At 40.1% G+C, this 22,364-nt stretch overlaps 1 protein-coding gene across 2 annotated transcripts in view; it reads right to left on the reverse strand.

The window, feature by feature from the left end:
* The window catches only part of KIAA0930 (KIAA0930 ortholog), a 70,371-nt gene that overhangs the window by 30,052 nt on the left and 17,955 nt on the right, over window positions 1-22,364 (reverse strand). For both annotated transcript variants that reach the window (XM_026702521.2, XM_026702529.2), the window contains exon 2: window positions 1,767-1,915. In XM_026702521.2, coding sequence (XP_026558306.1) covers window positions 1,767-1,915 — 149 coding nt within the window. The remainder of the gene's footprint in view (window positions 1-1,766; window positions 1,916-22,364) is intronic.

A 22,364-nucleotide genomic window follows, 5' to 3' on the forward strand; every position in this document is an offset into this window, starting at 1 on the left:
TTATTGCAGTACTAATCAAGAGGGAGCTACTGAGTTCAAAAATGCAATATTGTTCACGCCCAAGGGGATTTTACATCAAATAAACAGAATTGGTACAAAATTCCTGTTTGTATTCAATCTAAGAAGTGACAGGTGAAGATGGCTATAAATCACAAAACATTAATTTCATGCTTCACAAATGAAGCAAATATTTAACCAAGTGAGACTTGTTAAACCCACATGGGGGAAAGGGAGGGAACTTTTGTCAAACTAGTTTTGCTTTTCGAGATTAACCTGAAAAGAGAACACAAAATCAAATATATTGAATAGTTGCCTGTATTTGTATGAAAGTATGTCAAAAGCTGCATTTCTAGAAATATTTTCAAGTAGAGAGAATAAAGCTGAAATGCAAGATTAATAGGAGTCATTATTCTCTTTTGGTTCTGGGAAAACCTGTCAAAAGTCCAAATGAACACAAATTTAAAAGCAGCTCCAATCTTTATGAGGTGTATAATTTACATTCATAACTGCAGAAGATTTTTCTATACAACATAGGATAATGCTGTATTTTTTTCTTTATTTTAACCAGCGATTCAGTCTGGTTCAGGTGAACCAGATGTTGAATTTACCTCCGGTTTGCCAAACTGGTAGTTGAATTGACTGGCTGGTCTCGCCTGCCCCTCCCCTCCTCACCCTCCCAGGAGTCTCCACGCAGCCCGTTATGGATGCAGATAAGTGCAGGGTCTGCGCAGAGGCTCTGGGGAAGGTGAAAAACGACCCTCCCGGAAGTTCCTGAAGTCCAGAAACGAGCCTGTTTCTGCCTTCCAGAGGGCCTCCAGAACCCGGGGGCGGCCATTTTCACCCTCCCGAAGGCTCAAGGGAAGCCTCCGGACTCTGGGGAAGGAGAAAAACGGCCCTCCTAGAAGTTCTGGTAGGCCACACCCACCATGGCCACGCCCATGGCAGAAAACCAGTTGCTGGGATTTTTGAATCCCACCCGATTTTAATCATTTTCTTCTCTCTGTCTCTGTTTCTCTCTGCCTGCCCTCTATAAGAGGGGTCCCTAATCCCTGGTCCATGGACTGGCACTGGGCCGTGGCATACCAGAAGCCGGGCCACACAAACAAGCGAAGCCCCATCCGCAGCATGCAGGCAGCATGCAAAACCACGCTCCCTCCAGTCCATGGAAAAACATTTCTCCGGTTCCTGGTGCCCAAAAGATTGGGGGGCCGTTGTTCTAGAACATTCTCCCTCCAGGGAATAAGAGAGACACCCTGTTGGTCTTTTGGAAGGCCTTGAAGGTTACAGGTCTGGGTCTGGGGTCCCGCGTGTTTGAAGGCCCCCATTTCCTGGCTATGCTAACATCTGCCCACTATAATATTTCTTAACTGCTACTGGTATGTGTATTTAATTTTCTCTTTTGGGCTCTGCTTTTAATTGCTTTTATGTTTATTTGCCACCAAGAATTGCTTGTTTGTGATGAGTGAATGAATGAATGAATGAGTGGATTGATCGATCAATCAATCAATTTCTTGGATTGTATCAATGTCATAAGATAATGTTTTAACAGTGTTCCCAGCCAACACACCAGGCTTCAGATTTGCACCAAATAAATATATTCTTTTTAACTGAGTAAAAAAAGAAATCTCTCTTCAGTTGAAATCAGTATCTGTGTCTTTGATCTACTTTCTAATTTTCTCTCAGCTGAAGAGGAAACCCGTTAGCCATTTATGAAAGGAGCACAAAAACGGCCTTTCTTGGGAGTTTCAGCTTGTTAATCAACCTACCTTCTTTTCTTCTACGCCATCTCCACCAACATAGGCCAGCCTCCTGCGAACATAAAAGAGCATATCATCTTGCCTCGGGGCCCATTTCTCCATAAAGTAGGTGGAAAACATCCATGTCCAGAATACAATGCGGTCATCTTTGAAAAACCCTAGCAAGGAAGTCAAAGGAAGGATTAAGAATCAGAGATATCAGATTGCATTCACTGAGTTTAATATAAAGGTATCAACAGAGGTGGTATTTGGCAGGTTCTGGAGAACTGGTAGAGGAAATGTTGAGTAGTTCGGAGAATCGCCAAATCCCACCTCTGACTGGCCCCGCCCCCATCTATTCTCTGCCTCCCATTGAGTCCCAGCTGATTGGCTGGGTGTTCTTTTGTTGCCCTGCACAGGAGAACAGAGCTGGAAAGCAGGTTAGTGGGGTGGGGAGGGAATGGAGATTTTGCAGTATCCTTCCCCTGCCACACCCACCAAGCCATGCCCACAGAACCGGTAGTAAAAAAAATTTGAATCCCACCACTGGGATCAATTGGAAAATTGGCAAGCAGCTCAGATGGCCTCCGAGTTACCCAAGCCTTGTCTCATCTTATATGAACCTTGTTATTCATTTAATTTGTATCCTACCTTTATTATTTTTACAAATAAAACTCAAGGTTGCAAACTTATCCTCTTCTTTACCCTCCTCTTCCTATTTTCCATACAACCACCCTGAAAGAGACCCAAAGTCACCCAGCTGGCTTTCATGGCTAAGGCAGGACTTGAACTCACAATCTCCTGCTTTCTAAGCCTAGTGCCTTAAGCACGAGACCAAATTGGCTCTTAAGACATCTAAGTTCCCATATCACTTTAGGACAAAACCCAAGCCTAGCCATCTCTGTATTTCTTCAGCTGCAATGCTCAGGACTTCCCACAACAAAGACCACAATTTCATCAAATCCCCTCTATTGTAAAAATCGGTAAAAGATTGAAACACTTTCAGGCAAAGTCATCACTGTTGAGAGGGAAAAGTTTGCTTGCTCAGAAACACACGTGCATGGTGGGGAGTATTTTCATGAGGCAAATCATTGTGAAGCTCATTAGAATTTGACCTCCATTTATTACTGTCTGTTACTTAAATCTGTCAGGCAAAAAAAAAAAATGGAGACTCGCAGCATCTCACCAAGGCAATTTGGCAAGATTCTCCTACATCAATAACTTCATTGCAACCCTGTGTCAGTTTGCTTTCACATTGGGCTTAAAAAAGTCATTTCCCAACCGTTTGGCAGGGACCAAAAGATGGACAACAGAAGCAAAGAATTTTTCTTTTTCTGACAATTTCTTTGGCTATAAATACTTTGTTGAGGGATGAATTAAGGCGATGACTTTTCAAATCGGGAAATCCAGCAAGGTAGAAAGACTAGCCAATTCCCTTCGTGGTTTTCTCTCAGAAAGATAACTACCACCAAGACTGATGCTAAAGATGTGGAGCTGCAGATACAGGTAGTTCTCAACTTACACTGGAGATTGTTCTGGGATGTTTTACAGTAACTGATTTCTGGCTTAGACTTATCACTATTTGTCACAGTCTAAGCCAGGTGTGTCAAACTCTGGAAACAGTGAACAGCGGTGCCTCCATAAGCAAAAATGGAATTCCTTTTTCTGCTGGTAGAGGGCTGCAGGAGGCCATCACAGCCGAAAACCTGGGCCTCCACAGGCACCCCTGACATGAATGATGTCGAGCTGGCCATGCCCATTCCAGCCATGCCTATCCTGGCCATCCCTGTCAGAGGATATTCATTAACTGGCAGAGACATAGTTAACAAAGTCAGCCAATGGGAGCTGAATTGGGGGCTGAGGCTGGAAGGAGTCTTTGCATGTCTTAGCTCCAGGCGGTCAATTCTGAAACTTGCTTGCTTGCTTGAAATTGAGCTCCGCTCTGAGCTGCTGCTGCTGCTGCTGCCGCCTGTGTTTTTGCTTGTGTTATGTTATGTTATTGTAAACTTTACTCATATTATTATGTTTATAAAGAAGTTAATGAACTTGCTGAATCAGTCATCTGCGTGTTTTCTGGACTTGAATTTCTGCTGCAAACTCTAACAACCCCCACCTATCCTCTGAGGTCAAACACAACATTGACGCGGCCCTCAATGAAATTGAGTTTGACACTTGTGGTCAAAGTAGGAAGTACTTATTGTAAAAAATCCCAGAACAATCTCTGGTGTAATTTAACATGAATTTAGGAACGTTGGAAAGCATGAGTGGGAACCTGGGAGCCTACACTCTGCAATTCCCTATCCCCATCATTTTCTTATCATTTCCTTTATAGTTCAGCAGCCTTCAAACTTTACGGCTTGAAATAATTCAAAAATACATATTTAAAACAGTAAGAAAAGTCTTTGGATCAGGGTTTCTCAACTTTGGCAACTTTAAGATGCGTGGACTTTAAGTCCCAGAATTCCCTAGACTGTCTGGCTGAAGAATTCTGGGAACTGAAGTCCAATACCTTAAAAGTTGCCAAGGCTGAAAAACACATCTGGATACCTATACCAAGCTGCAGAAAAGTTTTTAAAAGTACAAACCCATTTTTTGATAGATAAAGGGAAACTAACATGTTATTTCAGTAATCTAAAGATATTTTTCTATTTATTCCTATGATGTTCTTAAAAGCCAATGACGTAATGAAGAGACTCACCCCTGCAGCCAATCTTAAATTGGATACTCAAGTAGAATTAGGGTAAAGTATTACTCTACATTTCAGCTGCAAGCAATGTTGGACAGTATACCAGGTGTAACAAATGGCTCAGCTAATCCTCCATGAAGGTTCTAACTCTTCCATCAAAATTCATTCATTCATACATACATACATACACTCACACTTAACTTTTCATGTTTAGAATAGTGAAATAACCATAATGGTTAATAGAGTTTTACTGTTAATAACACCAGTGTATTTTCCTCAGAGCCAGCAACGTATATTTGATTTAGTGAAGGTTTCCTTCATTAAGCACAACACATAGCTCAACTAGCTCTATTTTTAAGGTTGGGTGCCACCTGATCCACTTATAATTGCTTCCTTCTCTTTGAATTTACACAAAGCACAGAATCCCCCTGGTCCTAAATCCAGTTTCCTAACCATTACATCCCATTGGTCCCATACAGTGCATTTTTCTAATCCAAAGGTTAATCACTGATTAGGTCTATTATCTAAGATGTTCTGCTCATGCAAATTGGCATTACCACACACTACTTTAGAAAGTGATTATCTTAACAATTATAACCTTAAAGGGATCAGGAGCTTCAATGACCCTGAGAGCAATGCTTAAGGGAGCATAAACGCCATCCTGGTCGAGATAAAAGGGCAAGGGGTGAAGTAAAGGAAACACCCCACCCCAAAGAATGAAATATTTTGGGGAATAATAAAATAGGCAGAATAATAAATACAGATTTGGTAATCCATTCAGAAAGACGGGTCAGACAGAAACTCCAGATAAGCAATTAGGCAAGACAAGATTAGCTCAGACAAACACTGAGGATTTGTGTTTCCTCTTTTGCCTATAGAGCCAGCCATGACCCCTACATGACCCCACAGAAATTAAAAAGGTATAAAATCCCACCCTACTCGCAACTCCATTTTGTCAGCTGTCCCAGGATCCCATGATGTTGGGGGTTCTGCTCATCAATAAACCAACTTTCTTTCCAATCAGCCTCCATTTTATTCCCAACTTGGAACTGGAACTGGATTTTTCTTCCTACAGGCTGAATCTGCCGTCTGTCAGCAAGCTTTGTTCATGAGTTCACGAGATAAACGAAGCCTGGAAAGCTATGAAAAACTTAAACACTGTTATCCACCTTCCATAAGATGAGTTCACGCATTAGAAATAAAACTGTTTTCACAGCTTCACCTCACAGGAAGCAAAATAAACAAAGTCGACATGGCAGAAAGTCAGCACTGATATTTCAGCTCTTAAACTGGCTGCACTAACAGAAACACCCCAGAATTAAAGGGCATCCGTCATCTGGTGCACCGAAGTTGTAAGCACAATCTTTCCCGTCTTATTAAACAAGGTTACTAACCATCTGTCATTGCCCAATGATAAATTTCATAGAATAGCAAGAAAATGATATAAACAGCGGCAACCTGGGAGGTCACTGTGTCCTCAAACTGATATTTTCTCTTACAAGAAACTGTTTGTTTTGACTATCAATCAGCATTGCAGGGTCGTTTTAACTTTCTGAAAAAGAGGAACTGAATTCTGAAAACTATTTTTCCTCACCCAGAATTTGGGACATCCTGGTTAGTGCTTTATTTTTTTAACAGCGTAAAAAGAGCCTTCAGTCATTGTAGAAACAGCTGAGAGAATTTTCCAACAGTCTGAAATTTTAAATCCATTCCGGATTGTTGAAAGAGCGAGGGGAGATGAGATTTTCTTGCATCCAGTGGGAGTAACCACTGCTAGATACGGAGCAAAGCAAGCTGCGACTTGAGGTTGTGAAAATATTGATAGAGTAACAATGGCAACTGAGCAATACAGGTACTCCTTGACTTATGACCACAACTGAGCCCAAAATTTCTGTGGTTAAGTGAGACATTTGTTAAGTGAGTGTTGCCCCCATTTTATGGTCTTTCTTGCCATAGTTGTTAACAGAGGTGGTATGCTACCGGTTCGGCCCAGTTCGGGTGAACCGGTAGTAAAAATCTCTATCGGTTTGGCAGAACTGGTAGTAAAAAAAAAAGCCTCCAACTATCAGCTGAGAGGATAAAAGACCAAAAAGCACATGAGAGGGGGAGGGTCACTCCTAGCTTTTCGTTTCTTCATCCTCTCAGCTGATTGGCTTATTAGGTGCGTGAGCGTTAAGGGCACACCCACGCACGCACAATCACCAACGAAGCGGTAGCAACTAAAGTAGGATTTTGTTAAGTGAATCACTGCAGTTGATAAATTAGCCCAGTTGTTAGCGAATAGCAATAGCATTTAGACTTATATACCGCTTCACAGCCAGACTCTCTAAGTGGTTTACAGAGTCAGCTCCGTATCACTGGCAAGAGTTGGTTCATTTCAACACCCACCCAAAATTTTCGTTTTGACTGAAGAAGTTACTTGGATGAGTAATGAAACGCCTCATTTTTAATAAACTTTGGTCCAATTGCCATGATTTAACCTTTTTAGAGATCTGCCAAGGCGCAATCTGCACTTGGGAAGGCGCTATCAACAAAGAATCATTTATTGTGTTAGGGAGTCATGGTACCACAAAACTTGAGAATATCTGCCTTAGAAAAAACACAAGTTAACCCACTGCATACTAAGACATGACTTGCTTTAACCATGGGCTTATTGATCAAGCCACAATGGCCTGATTAATGCATGGAAACCACAAAGCATAGTTTACAGGCCACAAGTAGGGCGTGTCAAATTTTCCAACTTTCAATTCCCAAACATTAGGGGTGCTCAAAAGTCATGACATGCCTTGGGGATTGTAAAGGTATTTTGATTACTTTAATGTAATTTAGATGTGTTCGATACATAAACATTTCGATACACTTGAACATTTTATTTATTTCATTTGCAGCCATGTTCACTCATTTCATTAAAACAAAACTGAACAAAGCTTAGAATAAAATGTTAATCCAGCCATTATAGACCTTTCAGATTTTTGCTAGGGCTAACACAGGAGGGAAGAAAGAGGGGTGGGGAGAAGGGGGCAGAATGTGACAAGATACCCATTTCCTGCAATAAGCTTTTAGCCAAATATAATTTAGATTTTTCCCTTGTTTCTGTTTGGACAGGTATTTGCTAAAGGCTACTTAGATAGAAACATAATGCAATCATCTGAGAAAATGAAAGGTAGAATCATCTGATTCAAACAGTCTTCTCTCTTCCAGATTAAAGGCTTCGGGAAAGGGAAATTATTTCAGGGTACACAATTTATTTACCTCAATCCACAGTCCAGAGGAGAAAAACATGTCAGAAATGAGCTGATGCGGGGATAGAAAGAATCAATAATGATTATTACTTGGAGTTACTTTAGCATTTCACCTGAATCCCAATTTAACCTCGGAGAAAGCTGCTGTGATATTTCATGAAGCGTGCCAAGCAATTATTCTGTATAGCAACATCAGCCTCAGGGTAGCAATAAGTCAACTAACTGAACAATGAACCTGAGCAAGCAGAGCTGCTCTCAAGCAGGTGAGGCATGGCAGAGCCAAAAAATATCTCCCTTTATTAGACCTTTCAATTTTTCACCCATTAAAGGAGAGATAACTCTTGTGCCCCGAAGAACATTTCTCTCAACACAGATACCCACAAATGTTTACAAAATTCTCAAAGTTCTTTTGTGTTTTCGCTGCACCTTTATGAATAGAATAGAATAGAATTCTTTTATTGGCCAAGTGTGATTGGACACACAAGGAATTTATCTTGGTGCAAATGCTCTCAGTGTACATAAAAGAAAAAATACATTCGTCAAGAGTCGAGAATCATAAGATACAACACTTAATGATAGTCATAGGGTGCAATAAGCAATCAAATTATACTAGGAAACAGTTAATAAAAATCATTAAGATACAAACGACAAAGTTACAGTCATACAGTCACAAGTGGGAGGGGATGGGTGATAAGGAGTGATGAAAAGATTAATAATAATAGTAGTGCAGACTTTGTAAATAATTGGACAGTGTTGATGGAATTATTTGTTTAGCAGAGTGATGGTGTTGGGGAAAAAACTGTCTTTGTGTCTAGTTGTTGTGGTCTGCAGTGCTCCATAGTGTCATTTTGATGGAAGGAGTTGAAACAGTTTATGTCCAGGGTGTGAGGGGTCTGTAAATATTTTCACAGCCCTCTTTTTGACTTGTGCAGTATACAGGTTCTCGACTGAAGGCACGTTGGTAGTAATTTTTTCTGCAGTCCTTGGTTGCAGAACCAAACCAACAGGAGCAAAACAGACTTCAGAGGATAATTAGGACTGCAGGAAAAAAACAACAGTCCTAGCCAAAGATATTTTGCTAATTGGACAAAATAAAAGAGGAATAACCATACTCTCCTTAAGGGCAGTATGAACATATTGATTCCTTTGCAATCACTGTTTACTGGTGAATCAACCCGCAACTATCGACAAGTGATAAATTCCTAGTTTCAATAGGACCTCCCTTCAACCTGGATTGACATCAATACATACAATTTGATGACCATTTTAGTCTTTCATCCATCCATCTTCATCATTCATTTATCCTTCACTTATTTGCATGTTTTCACCAATTCCCATTTCATTAAATGAGACTTATTGGCTTGATTAAACCCTTCCTCTTTTTCCACAGATGGACAACTTATCTATTTTTCTTTCATTTGTTCATTTCATTTATTAATTTAGACCAGGGGTCCCAAACTCAATTTCATTGAGGGCTGCATCAGGGTTGTTTTTGACCTTGGGTGGGGGGCAGGGTGTGTGTGGCCAGGGTGTGTGTGGCCAGCTCAACATCACTCGGCCCGGCTGGGCTTTATTTTTGGCGGTGACAGCCACCTGCAGCCTCTGCCAGAGAAAATGGAGCCTGGGGAGGCTGCACCCGAGCTCCATTTTCGCTGGCAGAGGCACCGCGGGCCGGGCCACTATTTCCAGGGCTGCCCCGTGGGCCAGATCTAAGCACCCCAGGCTGGCCCATGGGCCTTGAGTTTGACACCTCTGATTTAGACTTCTTCCCATTTACCTACTCACTCTTCCGCCTCCAATGTCAAACCCAGATGGACCCTACAAATATGAATTTATGTGCCCATCATAACTTTAACCCACTGAAGTTCTTATAGAACATTTTTTTAATAAGATCGAGAAGATGTAGACCGGATTACCAACCTTAATCACACCCATATCACGTGCTGCATTCCCTATCAAGGTCCAGGTATTTGATTTTAGAGTGAGTTTGGAAATGTGCAGATTTTTTTTTTAAGTTGCAATATGTCAATTGTGGACATTAAGTTCCACTTTTTATGTGTTACTGAGTCCAGGATGGAAGGAAACCACTGTCTATCAGCAATCATGATTAGAGGAAGAATCCTGCCATGAGGTCATGCAGCCTCAGTTGCTGCATGATAGATTAGCCTCATTTATATCATTGATTCAATATGCAGAAACGTAATAAAGGAGTAATGAAAGAGCCAGAAAAAATATTTGCAGCAAGAAATATCAAATATTCTATTTGGGGGAGGGAAAATGTTGCTTTAATTCTCCCTTGCAATAAATACATTTTCAGGCTCAAGCTTAACTTAGGGGACTGTCCCTTGGAGCTGTTACGTGCAATTATTTTATTGAAATAATTATCACTAGTAAGAATAACAGTTTAAAACAACAACAAATCAAACAAAGTTTTAGTGACCACTATACTGAATTAAAAATGTGCTTTTAAAAAAAATGTTCAGTGCATCATTAAATAATAAGCGCTAAAGAACATTGATAAAATTACCCTTGAAAGAAGGAAACCTAACTTGGTCAAAGGCTTTTTTTTCATAGCTACATTTCAGTTTAACATTAATAGAATATCTTGAATATGAAGGATGTTGCCTACATTGCTCCTAATGATGCCACGTCTATACATATTTATTATATGCAATCTCTTGTTCCCTGAAGCACAAATAAGGCTAATGAAATTCCTCACCAACACAAGATTAGAACCTGATCAAAGTACGGAGGCTCACCAAGGTATCTGCTTCATTGGGCTAATTTAAAATTTGCTTTAATTTAAAAGCAAATATAAGGGTCCATGCTGTAATGCAGAGCACCAATTCTTGCCTCATCTTCATTGTAACTATGAATCTGATTCCACAAAGGCAAATGGACATCCTGAGTGGCGCAGCGCCATGTTTTGTTTGGAAATTTCCCTCTTCTGTGCAGAAAGAATGAAGTGCTCAAGGAAACAGCTGGGGAAAAATCCCGTAGAACCCAGGAGAAACAGTACTACTACAAAACCAATGAGCAGAATCTGCCTCTCAGCCATGAGAAAAGTACCTGAATTTCCAGGGATTTCAAAAGATGGGAGGAAAAGCAGATTTGACCTACGTATTCCAAAGTAGGCAGATCTTTGGCATGTATATGACTTTTGTTACATCTACAATAAAGCCACTAAGTTGTGACTGTGAATTTTTTGCCGCGAGCAAGTTCCTGAACACAAAGTGAAGTGTCTGCAGCACTGCAGAAACTTTAACACGTGTGGACTTCAATTCCCAGAATTCACAGTCAACATGCGTGGTGGGATTCAAATAATTTAACAACTGGTTCTCTGCCCTAATGATTTCTTCCAACAACCAATTCACCAAACTGCTCAGCAAGTTAACAACCAGTTCTCCCAAAGTGGTGAGAACCGGCTGAATCCCACCACTGATGCCAGTAAAGGAACATGACCATGATAGAGATTTGCTATATCCATTCATAGCACAACCGATTGGTGAAAAGTGCCTTAAGTTCTTAAAAAAACATATAAGTGACTCAAGCACCCTCCCCAAATTCACTAAACTATAAAAGGAGGAATATATAGCACAAACATACTTGCAATAATTCTATTATTATGGCCAATCTCAATTTTAAAAAAATACAGTTTCAGCCATTCTCTGAAGTTGATTCCTTGGTCTGGTCTACATGATGGAGATGACAGAAAGAAGACCCACATGGAAAAGTGATGGAAGGAGTGAAGAGAGAGGAGAGAAAGAGACACTTAGCTAGCCAGCCAGGTCACACAAATCAACCCTGACAATCAGTGGAGTGACAGATGCTGCAGCCAGATTGCCGTCACCTCCCGTTGCTAATTTAAGAACCTCACTAGCGGTGGCAAACACCGCGGCAATGGAGTTCACCTTTTCCCTCTTCCAATAAATTAGTCAGGAGACAGGAAAATCCAATGTAGGTCACGGCCAGCCAAGGCAAGTGCTAGACAGAGGCTTCCATTAATCTTCTTTCATCGATAAGCCCTGCTCACTCACTTTCACAGGCTCTCCTCAGAAAGGCCGAAGCAACATTTGCGGCATAGCGTGTCACCTGCTCTCCTCCTTTCTTGACGAGTTGCAACATGGAGATGGATGTAGAAAAGCAATGTGGCTCGCAATGTGACCTCACAACTCTGCAACCCTAACCCTAACCGCCTGGCCCTCACTGGGTCTCCCCATCTAAACTACCCCCATCTAAAACTTAAATTACAAAAACTTTGAGAAATGTGCTTGTGTTTCCCCTATAAAACACAATGGGTTTTTTTTTTATGTAGGTACATTATTGCACAGTCCAAGTCATCTCTCAGTGGCATTCACCATCCTTACAGAATTAATAATTCCACCGGGATTACACCCCAAAAAGATGAAGATATGTGGGGTTTGGATAGCAGAGGTTTTGTTCAAATTCTTGGCTTGTTACTGATTTAATTCAGCTACTTTCCTTGTAACCTAAGAGTACTGTAGTTGTGAGTATAAAATAGGCAACATGCCTGCTCTTTGAACCTTCTTAGTGTTAAAGTTGGATATAACATTACATACTGTTTTCTTGTATTCTCTCATTTATTTCTTACAATTAACCGATTTAATTTGATTGTCTCAAGAGCAGTGCATACAATTAATCTGCTTTTGGGACTAGATGCATCAGCCACAAGAATTGGTACCATTCTAAGAAGTATTCATGCTTATTCAATTGCTTTTATTCCCGATGACAAGAATAACGATTTTACAGATATTCAATTTCTAATAGCTGACCCTGCCAAGCAGCCAAGTATAAAGCATTATGAAACATTTTACAGAAAGGGTAGCTTAATACCAAATGAATTCAAGTGGCTGAACTCCCACAGTTCATCAGAAAATAGGAATTCAAAGATTTCAATCATCTTTTTTTTTTTTTTTGCAATTGGAAGGAAAAGAATTGCCCTAATGCTTCAGAATTTCTAGACAACAGATATGACTAAGCCTCCGCGTCCCTATTGTTTCCCCCTATAGTTGACAACAATTAAAAGAGTAAAATCCACAGGGTCTCTTTTCCCTTTATGGATTGCTCCCCATCATGTAGTATCCAGCACAGCCTACAACATGAATATCTGATCATAATTAGTATTACTGGTGGATCAATTTGAGGATGATCCTAGATAGTTCTTCTCTAGTTAACTGGCAACTACCCAATTACAAAAGAAAAAGAAAAAGAAAAACTTGTCCTAATAATGCAGGACACGAAATCCTTGGTTATTTTTTGTCTTAGCTTGTATCTTGGCAATAGATGGTAACTGCGTTTTGACAAAGCTGGCCATTATAATATCAATATCAATATAATATCAATATCAATATTCAGCAAATATATGTATTCAGCAGTTAAAACTGAATATAAATGTACAATAAATATTATCAATACTGATTACCACCAAAATATATGGCCAACTAAAATCCAGGAAATTTCAATCGAACCATAAATAAAATGGCATTCAAAATGCCCAGGAGGATAGGTTTATTGGTAGAAGACATTAAGTGGGGCCTCATGCTGGTTTTTTAATAAAGAAAGTTCATTCAACACCATAATGACTTTCTATTTTGTGATCAGACAGGGAAGGTATTAATGATTTCAAGCTTTATGAGGGCCATCTAGTAAGAGGAACAATTTTAGGTACAGTCCCAAATTAGAATTTACAAATGAGAAACAGGTACTGGATTTTAACACTTCAGAAGTTAAACACAGTACAGGCAAGAAAAGACAGTGGCATTGATTGCTTGGAGTTCGGTGTTATACTACATATTCTGCATCAACTACAATGTGTTGATTGCCTTCATCCAATACTTAATCCACCTGAGAAGATGCCAAAACATGGGCCATTTCATTGTCCACACATTTGAAGTACCAACCTAAATTCTTTAATAAGCATTTGAACCTCTAACAACAAGTGAGTTATTATCCACCAACCACGCAATTATATCCTGACAGAGTTTCTCTTGGCAACTTTTAAGATGTGAAGTGTTCAGCTCTCAGAATTCCAATATCATCCAATTCAGACTGTTTATTTAATATAGTTCACCCATAGCTATAGCCAATAGACGACTCGCCTAGAATAAAAATAGTGAAGAGGAAGAAGAATTTATTAAATTCATATGCCACCCAACTCCCAACGATTGTATGCTTGTTCTTCTCATCTCAGAAGAACGTCAGATGAAGAAGAGGTGGACGTGACAACAAGGGCAGAATCTAGATCATTTGCAGATAAGAGGCCATGGGAAGAAGAATTGTGGCACTCATTCCGAGTCATTGAGTAGGCCGAAAATTGGAAAAGACAAGAAGCAAAATGGAATATTGGAGCAGATGTCCTTCCTAGATGAAGACCTCTTATATATTGTTGATTGTACCCTATGACTATCATTAAGTGTTGTATGTTATGATTCTTGATTCTTAACTAATGTACCTTTTCTTTATGTATACTGAGAGTATTTACACCAAGACAAATTCCTTGTGTGTCTAATCACAGTTGGGCAATACAGTATTCTATTCTATTCTATTCTATTCTATTCTATTCTATTCTATTCTATTCTATTCTATTCTAGAGCATGAGCAACAAATAGCTTCTCGTCTTCTTGGAAAAGTCCTTGTGCTCTGCTTCAAGTTTGATTTTCAGAAGATGCCAGCAACTGCCATTCTTGATGCAGTTATGAATATCAGAAGCAACTAACTTATCTGCTCCTTATGACCATGGCATCTGTTTTTTGGGTCTGCATTCCAACAGCTTGACAAACTGATATCCTAGCTTATCAGGTTTTTTCCATTCTCCCTCTCTCAGCCCTAGGAAGAAGACACTTCAATTTATTCCCTTTGTGAAAACACTAATTCTACTTGAAGACAATAATTTTGCCTTTGACACAACTAAAAAATAGAAGACAAAACTAACGTTGTCTTTAAACTTGATGAATTTTTGATGCATTCTGTTCTTGTTCACTGCAAACATCTGTCATACTTCTGCTTTAGCTTAGTGCATTTGATAAGATTGCATTTGATTCTTTGTTGGAAGCCTCCGGCAAGAATGTTTCTACCCTTATTATCAGGTATCTGGCATCCAGGGAGACTTCATCTGCCTTAATGTGTAAATTAATGGAAAGTTCTGACTTTTGCCCTTGAAACGTATCTGAAAGTTCTCAGAATCTGGAGATGGCTTTGCTGTTACAATCATTCATAGTAATCAGGCAGTGCTTTTAAGTATGATTTCTTGATATCATTGTTATCTATATTTTTCTGGTTTTTAGTTTTAGTTTAGTTTTTTGTTTTGTTTCCTCAAGCATATTTTAAAATACAATTGAAGAATTTCAAACAAAATCCTGGAGAGATTTATAACATTTATGCTCTGTGCCAGCTTTCATGGGCTGCTAAAACCTGACATTTTTAGCCTTATGATAGGTAACCAACAAAAGCAGCTATTTTAGACTCAACAGTTACCCCCTTGATTTTCTATAAGTCATCCAGTGCAAGAAGGGAGTGAAGGAATGGTTTCCTGAAGAAGTTTAGGGTAATCCATTTTGATAATCTCCTGTATAAGAGGAGGAAAAAGAGGGGGTTGAATCTCTGTTTATTAAGCAATAGAAGTGAGTAGCCCCTCCTTTGCATCCAATCTGACTCTTGGAGACTTCATAGAGGCATCTATGTTGCTTTCTTGGCAGCATTACAAATGAGGTTTGCCATGAGTTGTTTTCCAACTTTCCACCCCCAGAATTCCCTAGTAATCTTGCACTCAAGGATTAACAAAGGCCAAGCTTGCCATTATTCTAGAAAAACCTGACATGTCCCCTCAAGTTGAGTTCAATTTTGGTTGGCGGCATGGATAAATTAGTGTTATTTTCTCAGTAACAATGAGGAAGTAGTTCCCCACCACTCCCAGTTTAACAACACAGCCACGGGACTTCCTTGGTAGTCTTGTTCCTCAATTTCAAAGACTTTCCAAGAAAATGAAGTCTCAACTATGCTCATTTACAGAATGGGAATTCTTCAATCTAAAAAATGCATTCATCCCGGAACTGTGCCAATTTAACACACAGCCATGGGACTTCCTTGGTAGTCTTGTTACTCAATTTCAAAGACTTTCCAAGAAAATGAAGTCTCAACTATGCTCATTTACAGAATGGGAATTCTTCAATCTAAAAAATGCATCCATGCCGGAACTGTGCCATATTTCTTACAAAATGCCACAGAAATATTTTTATTACTACCTGCTATATTTCAGTCTCAAATTCTTCTATTAACTTGATGACTGTTGAAGGCTTTGTCATCCAACTGGCAATATTTTTGCATTTCCCTTCAACCAATTCCACTCAAGGTGGTAAGATGGCCGACTCCATGAGGCCTCTGCTCATTTTTCAAAAAGGTAGCTCTGGAAACCTTGTCAGCATTTTTTTTACCATCGCTAATAATAGCAGAGAATTCTAAATAATGACCTTCCAATCTTGGAGATATTCCAAATGCAGCTCCAAGAGACCTACTGAATTAAAGGAGAAAAAGAAACCACTGAATGGCAGCCAAAGCATATGTTGCTTATCCTTAAGGCAACCACATCTCACATTAGTAAGGAAAAAAATGAAATTTATGGCCAGAACGAGCATGATTTTAGAGCAGTGTTTCTCAACCTTGGCAACTTAAAGAGGTGTGGGATTTAACTCCCAGAATTCCACAGCCAGTTAGGCCTCAGTTCCAGAACCAAGCATACATTTAGCAGGCATAAGATACAACTGATGCATCCAGACAGGTTTTATTCAAGCTTTCTATTGGCAACTGAACTCATGGCCTCTTATGCTTTTGATAAGATTTGGCTATATACGCCTAATACTTCTCAACGAGAATGTGACCAATCACATGATCCCTGTGGTCAATATAACTGAAAACACCCTACAAGGTATAGCAATAGCAATAATGCTTCTGCTGACTCTGTAAAATGCTTAGAGAGGACTGTAAAGTACTATCAAACGGTAGATTTATGGTATATACCATTTCATAGTACTTTCCAGCCCCCTCTAAGCAGTTTACAGAGTCAGCATTTTGCCCCCAACAATTTTGGGTCCTCATTTTACCAACCTCGGAAGGATGGAAAGCTGAGTCAACCTTGAGCCTGGTGGATTTGAACTGCCAAATTGCAGGCAGCCAACAGCCAGCAGAAGTAGCCTGCAGTATTGCACTCTAACCACTGCGCCACCGAGGCTCATATTCCCCATATAAAGACTCAATTCTGGAATCCTTCTTTAAAAGGCCTGGGAAAATCCTGCCATAGATTTTGGAAGGCAGCTTGAGGAAAAAACAGCACTAACCTGGAGTGAAATTAAACTTTTGATGTCTTAAAACCTTGTTTAGCACTTTAAGAAGCTAGACAGAGTTTATAAAGAGCATCATGGCCAAACCTCATTGCCATGCTTTGGCTATTCCAAGAAGCCAAATATGATTTTTTAAAATGATGTTTCATCACTTAGAATAAAGGACATTGAAATGTCCTTATTAGTACAATGGAATTAAAGGCTGAAGCATATACCAGTACATTTTTCTCTGTAAGTTCATGGGCAAAACCTACAGTATTTAAATGCAAATACAAGTTCTGTCTGCAAAGGAAGGAAAAATTAACTGTGATGCTTGACACTCATTTCAAAAGTGAACAAAATTCATGTGCTTCAATGTTGACGTCACTACATTTCAGCAACAGACACAATCCCCAGTATTTCTAAGCTGTCAAATTATCAGCTAATTCATGAGAAAGGGTAAGGGGGAAAAATCTACTGTCATGACAATACAAATGGAATGACACAAATGCACAGAAATTTGCCTACTACAAGGGACAAATGAAATGGAAGTATCTATGACTTAACGTCTATGGAGATTCTCAGTCATCCAAGTCATGATTGTCCCAAAAGTGCTTTTTCAAGAGGCAACTGGACTTTCTTGATTTTTTTTCTTTGAAGACATTTTGCTTCTCACCCAAGAAGCTTCCTCTGCTCTGAGCTAAAGAAGCTTCTTGGATGAGAAGCAAAATGACTTCGAAGAAAAACCAGAAAGTCCAGTTGTCTCTTGAAAAGGCACCTTTGGTATTTCTATGACTTAATTACCAGATTATCAGATGGGAAAAATTAAAAGTAGTTCTCGTGAAGTGCTCTCTGAGCTTGCTTGTTTTCTTGCAAGACATTTCATTACCAAACTAAGTAATACCATCAGTGCTAGCATTACCCTAATTTGGGTAATGAAACGTCTGCAGGAAAACACGCAACCTCAGAGAGCACCAAGGATCAGTCATGTCAACCCTGAGCTTCAACTATCCTCCTTTAAAGCAGTTATCCTTCTCGAAGTCCAAAATATATACAAGTATGTGTGCATAACCTTGTTTTTGAAGCAAAGCTAATCGGTAAATCTATGATGTGGCTCTATTTACCGATGTTGAACTTTAAGACTGCCAACAGCAACAGTCATAATTAGGATTTATATATCTCAGAACAAAATGCTCAAATTCCTTGTGCTGAAGTCCCTCTGAATAGACTTCAAAGCTGCCCCAGATTTCATACAGCACTGAAAAAGAAGAGAGAAGTTTGTAAGGAGAGAAAGCTTTCCTATCATATGTAAATCTTTGCTTCAGTGGTGAGATTCAAAAATGGGCTTGGTGGCCCTGGCAGGGGAAGGTTACTGCAAAATCCCCATTCCCTCCCCACCCAACTAACCTGCTTTCCAGCTCCGTTCTCCTGTGCGGGGCAACAAAAGGAGACCCAGCCAATCAGTTGGGACTCAATGGGAGGCAGAGAATAGATGGGGGCAGGGCCAGTCAGAGATGATATTCCGAACTACTCAAAATTTCCGCTATCGGTTCTCCAGAACTAGTCAGAACCTGCTGAATACCACCTCTGCTATGCCCACCTAACCAAATATCAGGCTAATCTTAGCAGATATCTTTGCAAATTATTGATTCCAAGTTAGACAGTAAAATATTTAATTAAGCACAGAATGAATTTTACTGATTTTCACACAGGAATCACCAACCAAAATAGCACATTGTAAGTACAAATCAGAAGAATATCTCTCCTGTGGATCTCTTTCCTTAGCCAATTCTATAACTCCAGTCTTTCCCTTTGAACGGAATGGGACAATTCAGCGTAGCCAACTTGGCTCCCTATGAAGGCATCCACTGTGATTAATTTTATTTCATTTCCACCATAAAGACAGGCCTTTCAATCCCTAATAATCCCATCAGAGAACCAACATTGCAGGTTTCAATCTGCAGCTCAGCTGATCTAGTTCAAAGCAACTGATATAATATGATAAGTGTAGGGACAAAGATCCACGCCAGAGTCTGAAAACCTTCCTAATGCACACCCAAAATGAAAACCCAGGATAATTACAGCAAGATTGCTCTCTCATTTAAATTCCAAGGTGAGCTCATGGACGTAAACTGACTTCATTAATGATATGCTTTTGCTGGCAACCAGAGAAAGAAGTGGGAGCATTGGAGCATCAGCCTTCTGCTTGGGCACGATTAAGCTAGAATTCTAGTTAAACTGACAACATGTGACTGACTGTACACCCAGCAATTCTCAGGCAATGTACAAAACAGCAGCTGGAGACTTTTAAAAATTTACAGTACAGTAATTACTAGCTGGATACCTGTGCTTCGCTACGAAATTATGTGATCGGGCTTAGTTTTTTGGGAGGAAAATAAGGAGAAAAAAATTCTGCCTCTGCTTACCAGCATCCATCAGTATTCATCTGGCTAGCATCCTGTCAGTGTGTGAGAGTTGTGGGCTGTTTGGAAAGTGAAACAGTATTTGCTGTGTGAGCAAGAAGGAAACAGCAAGGCATCTGGGTGTGGCTTAGCTCAACTGTTCTGTACTAAAGCTGCTTGCTCCTGTGAAACTAAAACTTGACTCCTCTGCTTGTGTTTTGCAGGTGGGGAGGGGGAGTAGAACTCCTTAGCATCAGAGCATGTTAATAATATATGAAATACTAATGGTCATTTCAAAAAATCCTTTCTTAGTGATCATCTAGAAGCCAAGGAGAAAATACGTGCCAAATTTCAAGTTTGTAGCCGTCACAGTTCTGGAGATTTTGTGATGATGCGTGAGTGATATTTCACTTTTATATACCATATATAGATTAGTTTGAAGCCAGTTCTACAAAGCACAGGACCCAAGCATAATTTTATTCGTATAAACCATTACTGCACTCACAACTACATAGTCAAAAGCCCTGGGGCAATTATATCCACTACCCCAAAAGAAGTTCAGATGAAACAACATTCAAAGACAATTGGACTAAGTAGATTCTTTCATGCAGTGCAATAATCCCCATCAGGTTTCATACATTGGTTCAATAAAATAAGAAATGTTGGCCAACACCAAGTTCTGACATTCTGTAAGAACAAAACAGTTCAAATCTACAAATTGAGATCAGTAACACTTCGGGGTCAAATTACATCACATTGCTAACAAATGTTTTTAGCCACCACATTACAAAAAAAGATACTGGAGACTTTGGAAAAAGTGCTGAGAAGAGGAACTAAGGTGATTAAAGGCTTGAGACTAAAACCTATGAAGCATGGTTGCAGGAATTGGGTATGGCTAGTCTAGAGAAAAGAAGGACTAACGGTTGACAGGATAGCAGAACTCCAGTATTTGAGGGGCTGCCACAAAGAAGCGGGGAGGAGAGCAACTTATTTTCCAAAGCACCAAGAGGTAAGACAAGAAATGATGGATGGAAACTAATCAAGGAGAGAAGCAACTTGGAATTAAGGAGAAACTTCCTAACATTGAGAACAATCAACCAGTGGACTGGCTTGCCTTCAGAAGTTGGTGCTCCATCACTGGAGGCTTTTAAGAAGAGCCTCTTGTCTCTAATTGCAGACGGCAGTGATGGCTAACCTTTTCGGTACCAAGTGCCCAAAGTGTGTGCTTCCCCCGGAAAAGATGCCCGCTTCCCACGCAGGTGTGCACATCCCCCGTGCATGCGCCCTGCCCCCGCACGCTCCCTGACCCCACATTTTATTTTATTTTTTATTTATTTTATTTAATTTTTATTTGTCAATTGCTTACAAGATAATAGGTATAAGTATAAACATAGTTATGAATACATGGATACATAAAAGAAAAATATAAAAGAAACAATAGGACAGGGACGGACAGTCTAAGGTTAACGTTTTTGGGGTTTGGGGAAGAACCACAGAGTCAGGTAGAGTATTCCAGACATTGACCACTTTGTTGCTTAAGTCGTATTTCCTGCAATCAAGTTTGGTGCGATTAACCTTCAGTTTGTATCTATTGTGTGCTCTTGTGTTGTTATGGTTGAAGCTGAAGTATTCATTGACCGGTAAGTCATTGCAATGTATGATTTTATGTACTATACTTAGATCAGACCGAAGACGGCGTAATTCAAGGTTTTCTAGGTCTAGAATTTCGAGTCTGGTGGCATAAGGTATTCTGCAACGAGTAGAGGCGTGGAGAACTCTTCTTGTGAAATATATGCACATATGCCCAGCAGAGACCCAGAGACCAGCTGGCTGGCGGGAGGCATGCATGCATATGTAGTGAAGCTGATCTTGGGCAATGGCTTGTGTGCCCACAAGAGGACTCCGTGTGCCACCTCTGGCACCCGTGTCATAGGTTTGCCATCATGGATATAGGGTCTCCTCCTTGAGCAGGGGTTGGACTAGAAGCCTCTACTCGAATTGCATTGATTGTAAACAAGGCAGGACAAAAGTACATCTATAAACTCGCTGCCAGATCATTCAGACACAGAACAATGGAAAGGTTGGAAGATATCACGGTGATCGTTTAGTCCTGAGTAGAAATCCACCTTTGCAGCAGTTTAGACAAAACCACCAAACATGCTGTAGGCTCATGAAATTAATAATGCATTTAATGCTCTTTATTTTATTCCCATGCTAGATTAAGGCAGGGGAGGGGAAGAGCTAAAGCTAAAACTCTCCTTTCTCCGATTGCATCCATGTAGATCTTTAGGAAAGAAGAAAACTTGGTTTCATTCATGAAAGTCATGGGATCAATGCAGTTCAGCGACTATACATTTTGTGCGGCAGACACGCTACACACGCGTGTAAAAAAAACCTTAAGCTGTGCCGCCCGGAGACCTGAAAAGCACTGCGCGCAGGTGTGCAGCGTTTGAAAAGCCTCTTTTTTCCTGCTTTTGCAAGCTCAGCTGTGCCGCGCAAAGCAGCTGAGGTTGAAAAAGCAGGAAATAAAGGACAGGCGGGCAGGTGGGCCCAACAGCAGCAAACACAGAACCGGTCTGGTGCCTGCTGCTCTTCAGAGCTACCAGTTCTACAGAGCCGGGCAGAACCGGTAGCATCCCACCCCTGGATCAATGGTTCAGCCTTGAGAGCTGAGTGTCTGTATCTGCTGAGAGAATAATGAGCTTCCTTATGCATTTTGTTGGTTCTTGGGAGAATCTGCTTAACCTTTCAAGAACAACTGTTCTTGAACAACTGTTTTTCACCTAGCATTTAGGCTGGAGAAATAAATCATCGCTGGTCTTGCTCCACTTACATATTCCCGAGTCCTAGTTTCCTTTTTATAAATCAAGGCTAACTTGGGAATGTGAAGGATGGGATATAAGTATGATATTAAGAATGAATAAAAAGGGAGGTCTTGATTAAAAGTAGGTTCTCCTGTTGATATT

This window comes from Pseudonaja textilis, chromosome 5, assembly GCF_049901715.1.
Source record: "Pseudonaja textilis isolate UNSWEBS1 chromosome 5, rPseTex1.2, whole genome shotgun sequence".
In the NCBI taxonomy this organism is placed as follows: domain Eukaryota; kingdom Metazoa; phylum Chordata; class Lepidosauria; order Squamata; family Elapidae; genus Pseudonaja; species Pseudonaja textilis.